Source organism: Eretmochelys imbricata, chromosome 7 (genome assembly GCF_965152235.1).
Source record: "Eretmochelys imbricata isolate rEreImb1 chromosome 7, rEreImb1.hap1, whole genome shotgun sequence".
Taxonomy (NCBI): Eukaryota; Metazoa; Chordata; order Testudines; family Cheloniidae; genus Eretmochelys; species Eretmochelys imbricata.
Genome location: NC_135578.1, coordinates 9634526 through 9649407, shown reverse-complemented (window position 1 = coordinate 9649407; position 14882 = coordinate 9634526). Strand labels below are relative to the sequence as shown.

At 43.7% G+C, this 14882-nt stretch overlaps 1 protein-coding gene across 1 annotated transcript in view; it reads right to left on the bottom strand.

The window, feature by feature from the left end:
* The window catches only part of LOC144267447 (uncharacterized), a 48883-nt gene that overhangs the window by 32965 nt on the left and 1036 nt on the right, over positions 1-14882 (bottom strand). Inside the window, exons 2-4 of the mRNA XM_077821428.1 lie at positions 7812-7971; positions 5125-5216; positions 3953-4185 (exon numbers count right to left, since the gene is read on the bottom strand). Of these exons, the coding sequence (XP_077677554.1) occupies positions 3953-4185; positions 5125-5216; positions 7812-7971 (485 nt within the window). The remainder of the gene's footprint in view (positions 1-3952; positions 4186-5124; positions 5217-7811; positions 7972-14882) is intronic.

Here is a 14882-nt window from a genome sequence, read left to right as displayed (position 1 = left end):
TGTTATTTAGACAGAATACTACACATTGGAGTATTTTTTTGAAAGGGCTTAGTTTGGAAAGGATTCTGGGGTGTCAGTGTGAGCACCAGAAGTCTGAACACAGAAAAGGGAAGCTTCCATGCTTATTTCAAAAGAGTTTAAATTCTGTATTTTTGGTCATTCATCTGTACCAAATTCGGGACACAAGAGGTTATGTTTTCATGCTAGCAAGTGCATGCTAGGCTGCCACTGCCCTTTGCTGCCTATTTTCACTTGCACCTAAAGCAGGTTTGAATCAAATATTCAAATGTGAAAAGGCTATTGCATTATTATTATTAAACAGTATGCTTCTTCCATGGATGGATTTGTATATGCCAGCTACCTGCAGCAGGTAGGTTTTTACACACCTGGTGAATCCCTTAAGAAGTGGTAGCTACATTTCTAGGAAAGATTTTACTGCATTGCACATAAAGAACTGCAAGTGAGGAGAAGTTGCCCAAATGCATTAACAAACAGGCAGTTTTTCACCATAAGCAGCATATCTATCTCAGGCCCCTATCCAGCAAAGCCCTTAAGCATGTGCTTAACTCTAAGCATATGAGTACACCCATTAACTTCAACGGGAGTACTATGCTAATCTAAATACCGTACAACCTGGTAGTGTTCTGAGGCATGGATGGAATACACAGTGCTCAGAGAATATGCCAGGCAGTCCTATTAAAGATAACTTTGGCATGCATGATGTATCTTCCCAGTGTTGGTGGCATGCAGCATTCACAGAGTTGATTTCTACCTGCAGTGCTAAACAAAACAAAGCCATGCAATAGGATGTGCAGAACGGGTAATCTTTGACAAAGGGACTAAGAAACTTGCTGTGATTATATGTTTAAGTCACTAGAGGGAGAGGCTTTGGGAAGCCTGCATGGGGGGTATATATGTATCCTCTGTGCTCTGCTGCTACACTTCATGGAAGCTCCATGAATGGGGTGAATTAGGAAAGCTATGGAAGCATGTCCAGTAGATATGATCTATATGGATCAAATTTCCTGTGGGCACAATTCCTGTGGAAGCTGTTGCAGACTACAGGCCACAGTAACACTCAAGGGGAGTTTTTGTTGCCACTCTATGACTTGGGGGTCAGGACGATTCTGTCTCCCATGATCCCTGTGGAGCACCATGAAGAAAAGGAATTTATTGGGGCTCTGCCATGGAAGAGAGCATTTGGGCTGAGCTTTCATCTCTTCATAAGTTTAAGACCAGAAGGGGCCATTACATCATCTAGTGTCTGACCTCCCACATATCAAGACATTACATTTCACCCAGAGAACCCTATGCTGAGCCCAATGACTTGTTAAACTAAAGCATTTTAGCTCTCAGGAGACTAACCTATTGTACGCCACCAGCAGAGGACAGGAGAGAGACTTAGGCACCGATGTCACCAGAAGGGAACTGATTAGGTGGCATATGTCCTGATGATCCTACCAGACAACCCGTGCTCCATTCTCCAGAGGGAAACAGAGAACTCCCAGTGTTGTCAGCCCATCTGACCCACAGGAAAATTTCTGGTGGTCAGTTAGACCCTAAGCACATGAGCATGACACATCAATCAGGCACCTAAGATAGGGGATTCTCCATACCACCTCAGAGCACCAGTCCACCACAACAAGCTCTAGCTCTAAGGTTAGAAGGAAGAAGCTAACACACATGTCCCATTGAGCACCTGTGCAAGACACACAGATATCTGACCACTTCAATAGAATACCATAACTAAAAACATCTTTTGGCTCTAAGAAATCAACTTGAGCTGCAGACAGACATTTTCAGCTCTCGTTTTTACACGTTTACCTAAGAATATCACTGGGATTTTCACAGCTGCCTAATGGGGGCTAGAAGCACAGCTCATCAATTTCAAAGGGAATTGTGCACCTAAACCCATCCCCTGCTCTTTATAAAATGTAATATCTTTTCTATGAAAAAATAGGTTATTGTCATTACTGCTGTACCTTAAACAGGTTTTTTTTTTCCATGTACGTAAGAACATAAGAATGTCCATACTGGGTCAGACCAATGGCCCATCTAGCCCAGTATCCTGTCTTCCAACAGTGGCTAATGCCGGGTGCTTCAGAGGAAATTAACAGAACAGGTCAATTATCATATGATCCATCTTCTGTCATCCAGTCAGAGGCTTTGGGACACCAGAGCATGGTGCTGCATTCCTGACCATTTTGGCTAATAGCCATTGATTGACCTATCCCCCCCATGATCTTATCTAATTCTTTTTTTAATCCAGTATTGTTTTGGCCTTCACAACATCTCCTGGCAATGAGTTCCACAGGTTGTAGTTAATCTAACAAAATTCCAATCTCCTAAAACAGTGATCCTGCTCCTGTTGAAGCCAATGACAAATTGCCCATTGACTTCAATGGTGCAGGGTCAGGCGCTAATACCGTAATTCTTCAATCTTTCCATAAGAAGGAATCCACAGCCAGGAGGCAATAAGCACCTCCAACCAAATACCGAACACCTTCAACTCCCACTAGCTTAAATGGGAGTTCAAGGCACTGAGCCTCTTGCAGCATTGTGCTTGGAATGTTCTTTTGGTGGTTGCTGATAAGAAGCAACAGGAAGATATAAAATCAATTGCAGCATTATGTTTCAAGTATTTAATTTTCATGTCTTGGCTCCCATTCTGGTCCCTTCTTTAATCTCTACACAGCAGGTACCCTGCCTGCCTCTAGACATTTTAATTCAGTCACAGTAAGTCAGTTGCACAGAATGAGCACTAGAGAGCAACAGCAATTCAATTAATTTCACGCTCACTGCAGGGAGCAAGGATTTTAAACACCACTTGTTGCAGGTGATCTGTATCATTTCATGTTCAGGATGCATGCCAAAGGTCTATTTCTTTCCTATCCAAATGCATAGGTCACAAAAGCCAGAAGTCAAAAAGCTCCTGGCCATTCAATTTTAGAAATGAATACAGTCCCTGCTAATGCAAATAATGTTACAGCTGAGCCCACACTTTAAACTGACATCATTTTCAGTCTCAGATTCATTGGCATTAGTACTAGAAATGTCCCTTGCTTAATGATGCCTACCATGGGTGATCAGCAGAAATAGAACCCTCAACCTTCAGAATCAAATGTTTGGGTAGCTAACACTTCAGACAAGGAGTGCCTCCATTAGCAGGTATCAGTGGTAGGCTTTACTTTTCTATGGGACCAGCCTATGGACCAGACAAACCAAATCTGACTACCATGCTACATAATGCTTTGGAAGTATTTTGTCCTGATTCTCTGATTGCATCATCAGTAGGAATATATCTAGAGAGTATCATCAAAGAGAAGACCTCTACCATTTCAGCGGCAGAACTTGGTCCATCTTTTGTAAATCGTACCAGATGGCTAGTCTCTGTGGGGTCAGTCACAGAGGGCCACATGTATACTTTGCCCATGTGTTGCTTTGGGAATCATAGGATCTGATCCAAAGTCCACTGAAGTCAGTGGAAAAGCTTCAATTGACTTTGATGGGTGTGATCCAAAGTCCACTGAATTTAGAGATGAATCGTTCTCCTGATTAAAAAGTTTCAACTCTTCTAGATCGGGAACAGAAACAATACCATGTGATTTAGCAGTCCAGTCACACACCAGGAATAACAAATAGCCCCAACTAAATAGTTGAAATGAACAGTTCATGAAAAATCCACGCACTGAACTTTTTTTTTTTTTGCATATTTGCAAATGGCAAAGAAATCAGGATAAATCAGCAACCTCAGAACAGGAAATAGGACTACATTTATTTGCAAGCAATACCATCACCAGCTCTAAAAATGAATGTCCCCTTCCTTAAGATTGCAACCACTTTGGGCAGGGAAATGTCTTTTTGTTCTGGGTTTGTACAGAACCTAGCACAGTGGGGCTCCTAGATGCGACGGTAATACAAATAATGAATAACGAACAGTAAGTGAGTTTACCTCCAGAGTGGCTGCTGTGGGTCCCACTTTCACACTTATCTGTTTGACATGAGATGAGTAATCAGACACTTCCTGGCTTTTCACTCCAAGATATGGCTCTGTTGCACATGCAGTTATTCTTCCATCGACTGGCAATGCCTCCGCCATAGCAAGGATAACGCAACCTTTAAGCCTGCCAATTAATAAAATCCTCTTGGCTCCAACCATATGAACAAACAGCCTGAGAACTTGGCCTATTTAAAGAACATAACAAACTGTTAAAAATAACCATATTAAAGACAATACACTGTACATTGTTCACAATGAAAATTCAATCTAACTTCTAAGTGATCTTTTTTTTTTATCACATCTTAAAACACTTCAGAATAGGGGGTTTAACAACAGAATCTGACAGCATCTCATCTAAAATGCTGCTAACGACAACAGAATAAAGGTCCTGGTTTTAAGTGTAGAATCTTTATTATCAATGCTGGTATTGTTTAAGTGCTTGTTAAATAGTGCTTGAAATATTGCATATTTTAACATCCCCCCAGAAGAAAATGGCTTTAAGATGTCTTCTGTATTCTTTCTGGGACCAGGTTAAAAAAAAAATCACATTACCTTGCATTTGCTCTTGGAGTCATTATCCCCAGACAGCACCATCATTTAAGAAATTTATCATCAGCGCTGTCCTTTGAACAATGTATTAGTGTAATACATTACAAGAGTGCTTCACTGCAATGATGTATCACGGAAAAGATGGCAACATCTGGGAAGAACGAGTCCAGGAATAGATTTAGTGCAATAGCTTTGCACGTGAACACAACCCCAAGTGTCGTTAGTTTGGAAAGGACCAATACTTGCCCCACTGCAAGCACACTTAAACAACCTCTGCCAACCTGCCATTTAAAAAAAAAATTGCCCTTCACCCCATTAATCCCATCTCTTTATTGTTTGTGAAAGAGGCAGAGCAGGTTTGCAAATTGGATTTTCAAGAAAAATGAAGAATTCAACCTGAGAAAAACCTCTCATTTAAATCCTTTTTGTCCCAAACACTTTCACGTTGTCCGCCTGCATCCATCAAACCCTCTCTCTGGATGCATGGGATATAGTGGGACGAGCATCATGGTCTTACTGGTATCTGGCATTCAAAGTCCGTAGCATTTAATTGTGACTCGGACCGATGGACTTGCCTTTTAGATAGCCAGAGGCACATTCTTTATGAGGCTTAACTTTTGGTTCAACTCCTGCGACGTTCAGCTGACAGCCTTCAAGTGAGGCTATTCTAAAAAGGAAAAAAATCAGCTGAATGTTATTGTCTTGTACAACATCTACAAATTCCCCCACATACACCATGGCACAAGACACGGCATGCCCACAAATAGTGGAATGATATGCAAGAATATTGGGGTCCAGAAGAACCACTGGTACCCTGAGCAACAAGGGTCCCCGGAGGGCTCTGAAGCAGGCAAGCAGCATCACAAGAAGAATAGACTGCTCTGCTGTGGTATGTTCCGGAGGCTCCTATGCTCCACAAGTCACAGAATTCATTCAGAGTCAATCCAGCTCTAGGACAGCAGTAACTCCCAGGGCATTGGTAGGTTGTGGTCATGGTTTATATAAAACAGAACCGCTGTAAAGGAAAGGAGGTCCCTCGTTGAGAGCTGATGTGTGGCAACTCCCCAGCTGTTCTTGATATATTATCTCTGTGACCTCCACTGAGCACTCTTTTTCTGGGCTGGCAACTCCAAAACAGAGCTACTGCCTTCAGCAGGCTCAATTTCTTGGAGATGGAGCTCATTTAACCTCCTCTCTGTAGCCCGGGAAGAACTCACTGGACATCAGGAGACTCCATGATGATAATCTTGGGAGCCACCAGGCATTATTCCACAGAGCCCAGCTAGCGTACAGTGTATGCCAATCAGACAGGGTTAAATAAGGGTATGTCTACACGGCAATTAAACACCATGGCCTGGGTCAGATGATTTGGGCTCATGGGGCTCAGGCTACGGGGCTGTAAAACTGCTAGGTAGAGATTCAGGCTTGGGCTGGCGTCTGAGCTCTGGGACCCTGGGAGTAGGGAGGCTCTGCTTTGGAAAGAAGACAGCATGGGATATTGAAGCAGGCCAGAGCCACCAGGCAGGTGAGATTCCCCCATCTGAAGAGAATAGCCACCACAGCTGTCAATCCCAGGAGGCTCGTGACGCTTCTGCAGGCCAGAATTTTACGCCACGGAAGCTATTTTTACTCCCGCCCCCCCCGCCAACCTTCAGTAAAATGAGAAAGAATTCATAACCCATATCAGACACACTCAGATAATCCAAGCCTTGAAGAGCTGAACATTTCCTATAACCTCTTTTATGCCCCTCACAAATGCTTTAACAACTTTAATAAGATAATGTATAGCTATTATCATACAGCTAGCGCAAGTCAAACAACTATCAGCTATTATTTCAGCAACAGAACTAATGCTCAGCATTCCCGTAATCCGCAGACTGGAACAGTTTACACATTGTCAATTTCAGAAAGAATTGGCTTTTCCCACAGATCAGAATTTACGCTGATAGATGGGAACTGTTTAGCAGACCCTTCACACCCGGGTAATATGCCGCAGCAAAAAGAGGAATAATGAGGGTATCAACTGGACTTCTGAATTAATGATACCTAAAATTAGCTTAATTAATTAGTTTAGTTACTAAAATAATTTAGTTAGCAGCATAATTAATATTTGTAAAGCACTTTTGAGATAAAAGCTGTACTGCATACAAAGGCTATTATGATTGGGCTGAAACCTCAGGCCCCTAATGTGTTTTATAGAGAAAGTTCAGCTGTGTTTACTCGTAACTAGAAGAAGCAAATAGAGAACAGCGTTTTAAAAAAAACCAACGGCTGCATTCGAGCAGGATCTCCAATGTTGCAGACTGTTAAAAACACAGCTTGTTCTTATTAGTGGTTAAATCCTGACATTCTTTCTGAGGCCTCGATCCTGCAATGAGCCCCACATAGGGGTGCGGGGGGAAGATCCCTGTGCCTGGACAGAGCCCCAGTGAAGTTCATGTGAAGGTCAAGGCAGAACTTGGGCCTTAGCTATTAACCAATTGTTTTGCCAAGTCCTTACTCAGACAAACTCCCTGGTTTTATGGGAACAGAGAAGAATCAAGCCCCTTCTTTCTTGGCTCTCCTAAAACCAGTCCAAAAAAAATCATTGCACTGTGGGTTTTAAATGAGTTCTAAACAAGAAGAAAACTGTTAAACGGTATGCATATGGTGAATCTATCAATGGGAGCGGTGGATTCTCCATCTCTTGAAGTCTTCAGATCAAGACTGGATGCTTTTCTGAAAGATATGCTTTAGTCAAACACAAATCCTAGGGCTCAATATGGGTAACTGGATCATATTCTATGGCTTGTGTTATACACAAGGTCTATTCCATTCAGGTTGTTAGAATGTTCAACATCACAGTATCTGAGCATCAACCACTAGTGCATTAAGGAACATGACTAACATCTGTCTTATGTTTTTTCTCTCATCCTCTCCTCAGTGGGAGAAGTGTGTGCAGTGGAGTGTTTTGATTTGCATTTTTTAATGATTATATTTTAAATATATAATGTATAACAGATATGTAGCAATGTGTGTGTGTTTGAACGCACACCCCCCCACATAGGTACATTGCTTTGCGTTTGGGTTAGAGAAGGCAAGGTAAAAGAAATGTGCCTTGCACTTTACAGTGGAAGGAGGGGAGGTTGTCGTTCCTGCAGGAGCTCATTCCACAGTCTTGGGGCAGCCCTGAGGGATTATGGTCCCTTAGGCCCTTAAAATCTATGGCTTTAGGGATCAGACCATGAGAAAAATGCACAAGGTAACAAATAAATCTCATTACTTCTTTGCAGTTGACATTGCGTCCAGGTAAGGGTCCAGTCCAACAGCAATATCCAGAGCTTTCTGTAAATAATGCTTTAGCTGTTCAGGAACACGAGAGTCACCATGTGCTATTTCTCTGGCTTTCTTAAGGTTCTCAGCAATAAGCCCCATTGGTGTTTCTGAAAAAGAAAACAAAAAAGGAAGTACTTTTCAAATTGAATATGGCAGTACCCCGTACAACGATTTTGTAACTGCTCCAGGTTTAATGGTTGTCCAGTGGAAAATAAAAGCTTTTCTGTTTTTAAAACCTGAAAACAGAATTTTGTTTTTTGACAAAATGAAAACAAAACAAAACAATTGCATCAAAAATCCAAATTAAGTAAAAAAAATCCAGACATTTTAATTGAAAATACATAGAATTTTTCAAGTTGTTCTTGTAGCCATCAAGACCTTCTGCTCCAAAACATGCAAGCCCCTCTCACCTGACTTGAAGGAGAATCTCCATTAACTGTAGAAACAGCCACTATAGGGCATTTGATGTGCACATAACCCACTGGTGAATGTGTGTTACGGGATCCTTTCTGTGCCTGATTTACAGGGTCAGAGTCTGTTATAGCCGCAGCAAGGAAGCCTCAGCTTTTCAGTTAATGCTTCTAGCTCCAGCAATCCTGGTTCAATCCCTGTGTGTCTGCCAAGATGGAGTAGTCTGTCTCACGAGCACACACACACACTGACATTCTGTTTGGTACAGGGCAGTGGTATGCACGCACACAGTATTACACGTTCCACCAGTCAGACAAAGTTTGTCTTAAAGCACCTGGGTGTTTAAAATGAACATGCTGGCTCTGGTCATTAGCGATGGTCAGGAATTTTTGACAAAACAGTTTTTTTGGAAAGGAGAGACTGACTCTGCAGCTTGGTGCTCCGGGCACTCTCGTGGGAAGTGGGAGAACCAGATTCAAGTCCCTGCTCCAAATTAGGAAGATTGGGGACTTGGACCTGGGTGTCCCCTCCACCTTCCACATGACAGCCTTAAGCACGGGGCTGTTGGCTTCTCTGGGGTCTCCCTTTCTCTGCGTTGGATTCTGTGACAATTTTTGAAAGGTCTTTGGTTTGTCTCACTGACGAACGGGAAAAACTTCTGAAATCTCAAACATTTTCACAGGTTGGGAAAACCCTTTCTTGCCCAGCTCCTGCTGTCATTGAACTATACTATATTCAGCTACAGGTACAGAAATCAGCTCCTTCTGCTTCAAGAACACTTGAGCTAAAGCAACTGCGCTATTAAGCAGCGAAGTATTAGGACTTCTATCCGCCGCAGTAAGTCATTAGCAGGGACCGAACATGGAGGCTCTGATTTCCAAAGACTCTGAAGCCTCTCTACGTGATCAAGGAGTGTGGCTGCACTCCACCTGGGAGCGAGGGGGGGCGGCGGGGCCCTTGAGAGTCCGAGCCGCGATGTCGACACAGCTATGCGTAGTGCACTGGCGTGAGCCCTGTTAAGACAACTCTGTGGGCCTGGGCTGGGAGGCTTGCCCTCAGATGCAGCGTAGTGGTGCCCAAGGAGACGAAGAGCCACTCCCAGATCCTTTTCATGAACCAGCCATAGGTGGCGACTCTGTGGGTGCTCTGGAGCTGTAGTGCCCACGGGGAAAAAATAGCGGGTGCTCAGCACCCACCAGCAATAGCTGTTCGGCCACTCGGGGAGGAGCTTGGGGGAGGGTGGAGACCAGCAAGTGGGGACCTCAGGGAGGGGGCAGAATGGGGACAGGAAGAGGCGGCGTGAAGGCAGGGCCTTAGGGGAAGGGTCTTGGGGAGGAGCACCCCTAGGGAAAAGGAGAAGTTGGTGCCTACGGAACCAGCCACTATCTGATGTGATGCTTGCAGTGACATTTCTTCAGGTAGAGAGAAGTGGCCTCTCACACACACACACACACACAGCCAATCCTGCACAGATCACAGAGCGTTTCCAATAGCAGCTCTCTCAAGGTGCCTAGTTGCAAAGTCTTAGCACGGGACGTTCGTGCTTTTTTGCACAGATTCTCACTTACAGCTTTTAGCACCACACAGTGAAAAATCAAATGACAGGGGATATGGGGGGGGGGGCATGGCAATACCCTATAACAGCAGCATTACAATCCAGTATAACAATAGATTCACTTGAGCAGAATTCTTCCAATCTCCATTTGTCAAAACGCATGTTATGCTGTGAAGAGATCTGATGACAGCAATTTCAGGGCAGGACAAATCAAGCCGTTTTTAACACAAGGGGGGTGGAGTTGTTTTCTGAAGGGCAACGTTTTATTCTCTCTGTGATAGAAAAGCTGCTAAAGAGCATCACAGCAGCAAGAAGGACCAAAGGGCCATGGCCTTGGCTCCCGGCTCCCACAGGCCTGATCAGCAGCACAACCTGCAGGGAGTCTGGACCCAATGGCCACACCCACCCACCCACCGTACTCTTGAGGGGGGACAGGGAGTGGCTTCCTCAGCAGCAAAGAGTGCTGGGAGGTCTGTAATGGAACTGCAACTATATGGTTCCACCTGCTGACTTACCGTGCCTGAGCCAAGGATGAGGGCAAGGTGCAACAGCTGGCCAGCTGGTCACAGAATGACCTGGCAGCAGGGTTCCATCTCCCCCGATTAGGGTGACCAGAGGGCAAGTGTTAAAAATCATCACAGGGTGTGGGGGGTAATAGGTGTCTATTTAAGAAAAAGCCCCCAAAATCGGGACTGGCCCTATAAAATCGGGACATCTGGTCACCCTACTCCTGGTGACTGAAGAGCGTTCATACGAACAGCTCAAAGGCAAGCCCCCGTGCACAAACCTCGCTTCCCATCAGGTGCACCGGGCGGGCAGAGCAGGTTGGGCCATGGGGGAGCCCATTTTTCCAGGCCTCCCTCCAATTGGCCAGAACCCCTGGGCACAGGCCTCTTTGGCCCACTTGCTAATTTGCCACTGCCAAGGCTGATCTGTTCCAGTACCCTGCTTCTGTAGCTGTCACAGTAGGTAGATGTGGATAATCTGACCCCACATTAGATTTCATCCTGATTTCTAATAGTCAGAGACTGGCTTAAGCCCTGAAGCATGAGGCTTAATATCCCTTGCAAAAATGTTTATCATTAATTATGATAACTCTGCATATCCACAGAAATGTCTAATCCCTTTTTGAATCTTACTAAATTCTCAGCCCCAACAACTTCCGGTAGGAATGAGTTCCCTCATCCAATTACATGTTTGGTGACAGTCTATTTCCTCATATTAGTTTTGAATTTGCCACCTTTTTAATGTAATGGAATTAAATTATGTTCTTGTATTGCAAGAGAAGGAGAAAAGAAGCTCCGATCTATCTTTTACAGAGCATTTATTATTCATTCTGAACAGGCAAAGGTTTTATTGATAATGCAGGGAAAGAAAAGGATTTGCCTCCAGTCTATGAGTTTTAAAATCAGTGAGTGACATTAGTTTGAGTAACAGATGCAGATTCAGTTAATTCTCCAGAACATTTGCTTGCTAATCAAAACAGATTTTGTAACTCAGCCCCACCTTTATTATAACACCAACCTCAGGTGCCAGGAATTATGAAAGGAAGAGAAACAGTGAGAGCTACGTGCCAACATCAAGTATATACACATTACACAATCACCCCAGGAAGCGCTGCACTTATTAATGATACCCTGGCCCAAGAGCAGAGGTCAGAATTGCTTTAGTTTATGCAAGCCCCAGACAAGTCCGATCAGGACACAATTCACGGCTAGCGCCCTATCAAATGCTACATACTACTGTGAACTTTTTAAATTCTATTTCTACTCTGCATAATCTAGGTACGTGATAAGAAATCATTTGAGCAGCTGCTCCTCTCCTTTGCTGCTTTGGGGAAGGACCTGTCATTTTTTTGGTTGCTTGTTTGTATAGCACAAAGCACAATGAGACTATTTGGCTATATTTTCTTTTTTCTTCCCTAAGTTTCTCTTGAAGATCCCTCACACCTTCTCCTTTCGACACCTGTCCTCCTTCTCTTCACCCCATTCTCCTCTTTCTACCTTTCTGCATCCTCCCCAGCTAATCTAGCATCATAACTTCAATGTGTCGGGGGGCGGGGGAAAAAAAAGGACTCACCAGGAGTTGGATAACACTCCCAGATCCAAAGCCGAAAAGGAGCCACAACCAAAGGGCAGGCTGGAGCTACTTATAGGTTCTATAGCACCAGCAGTTCTTAAAATAGAACCACAACTGTTCAGCATCAACCACCATGCCCCAGTTGCAGGCCGAGAACCCCATCTTCCTCCACCCCCCGTAGAAAGGATGCTGACTCAGAGGGAGGTTATAACTTCTGGATAGAGCCGAGCTAATTTGGGACAGACTTGGATTCAGATAAGCATTCAGGAAACTCAGAAGTCAAAAAAAAGAGAAGGGAGCAGAGCATGAGGGACTCACTGTATAACCTTGTGTCATATACACAGAGCCACATTCTTTGCGGTATAAACTGGTGTAATTCCATTGACTCCAACAAAGCTGTGCAATGGAGAATTTGGATACATTCAGAATTCAAATATACCTGACGTTTGGGCAGATGATAAGAGGGTGGAAAAATAAAAGGTGAAAGACCCAAGCTGACCTTCTGCCCCAACACTCACCTCCAGTGAAGAGTCAATGACTATACTATAGGGGGTCTAAATTAGCTGTTACCACTCAAGAGAGAGATCTTGGAGTCATTGGGGATAGTTCTCTGAAAACATCCACTCAGTGTGCAGAGGCAGACAAAAAGGCTAAGAGATTGAGAAAGGGATAGATAATAAGACATATTGCCTCTATGTAAATCCGTGGTACACCCACATCTTGAATACGGCATGCAGATGTGGTCGCCCCATCTCAAAAAAGATATATTGGACTTGGAAAAGGTTCAGAAAAGTGCAACAAAAATGATTAGTGGTATGGAATGGCTGCCGTATGAGGAGAGATTAATAAGACTGGGATTTTTCAGTTTGGGAAAGAGACGATTAAGGGGGGATATGATAGAGGTCTATAAATCATGACTGGTGTGGAGAAAGTAGACAAGGAAGTGTTATTTACTCCTTCTCATAACACAAGAACTAGGGGCCACCAAATGAAATTAATAGGCATCAGGTTTAAAACAAACAAAAGGAAGTATTTTTTTCACACAACGCACAGTCAACCTGTGGAACTCCTTGTCAGAGAATGTTGTGAAGGCCAAGACAATAACAGGGTTCAAAAATAACTAAATAAATTCATGGAGGATAGGTCCATCTATGGCTATTAGTCAGGATGCGCATGGATGGTGTCCCTAGCTTCTGTTTGCCAGAAGCTGGGAATGGGTGACAGGGGATGGATCACTTGATGATTACCTGTTCTGTTCATTCCCTCTGGGGCACCTGGCATTGGCCACTGTCGGAAGACAGGATACTGGGCTAGATTGACCTTTGGTCTGACCCAGTATGGTCTTCTTATGTACTTACAAGTGAAGGCTTGATCCAGCAAAAACAGAAGAATGTGAGTAAGATTACATCTTTGCAAGATCAGACCTGTACACAATCCCCTGGAAGGCTTGAGTTATAGGCTCAGATGGACCTTGTGCACTATATGAAATAAAATAGGAATCCAAGGGTATTATCTAACTCCTGGTGAAACAGTTTTATTGTTACACAATGAAGTTGGATTGAAGGAGAAGGAGAGTTGGAAGAGGTGAAGAGTTTGCAGGCAAGTGAACAGAGGACAGGGTGTTCTGGGAAGTGCTAAGTGTAACAGTCAGTGGGGAGATCTTGTCTTCAAGAGAAACAGGAAAATATTGTCAAATAAATGCCTATTAGGGATAATCTGGCACATCAGGCATCGGAATTTGCTTTAAGCTAGTTATGTTCTTAAGTCTTTGCAAGGTGAGGATCTACAGCTGGGAAAAGGTAGGAGAAAGAGGAGTGGATGGGGGGGCCTGAAAAGAGAAAAGCAACTTAATTAATTACACACAGTCACTTAGGGAATTGTTATTATTTGTGAGTAATTATGTTCAATAACTTTTTTATTTCCTGTGCATCATTTAAATTAGGGAATTTTAGCACAACACTCTAATTTAAAGGGCAGTGCATTGTTTAATACATGATTTATAGAGAGAAGACCATCATCATTTGTTTATGGTGGCCTGCAGCATGCACTACAAACTTCCCAGACAAAGAAGGGTTCCTGAAGGAGCACAGAGTCTCAGAACAGTCAGATGATAGGGGAAATTGGACAGACAAATCGGGATTTACACACACACACACACACACACACACACACACACACACACACACACACACACAGAGTCAGCTAGATTAACTATAGTCAGCATGGAAGAAGTGGGAGCTGATATGTGAGATGGATAAGGATGAACTCAGAGAGGTTGTACCATACATAGGGACCTATGGTGAGGAAGGCAAAGAGATAACTGTGCACCAAGCTAACAGATGCCAGGTGTAGTTTGGGTTTTGCAAAGACAAAGCCAGGGATGACACAGGGCCCCATTTTTTCGGAACTCCAGAGGTACGAGGGGAGCTGAGCTTGGGTACGGCGGTGGCTGATTTACATGTATGGTTCCATTTTTGGGGCCATCTCTATTTTACATGTCCCACACTCTTATTCATAGAATCATAGAATCATAGAATATCAGGGTTGGAAGGGACCCCAGAAGGTCATCTAGTCCAACCCCCTGCTCGAAACAGGACCAATTCCCAGTTAAATCATCCCAGCCAGGGCTTTGTCAAGCCTGACCTTAAAAACCTCTAAGGAAGGAGATTCTACCACCTCCCTAGGTAACGCATTCCAGTGTTTCACCACCCTCATAGTGAAAAAGTTTTTCCTAATATCCAATCTAAACCTCCCCCACTGCAACTTGAGGCCATTACTCCTCGTTCTGTCATCTGCTACCATTGAGAACAGTCTAGAGCCATCCTCTTTGGAACCCCCTTTCAGGTAGTTGAAAGCAGCTATCAAATCCTCCCTCATTCTTCTCTTCTGCAGACTAAACAATCCCAGCTCCCTCAGCCTCTCCTCATAAGTCATGTGTTCTAGACCCCTAATAATTTTTGTTGCCATAGAATA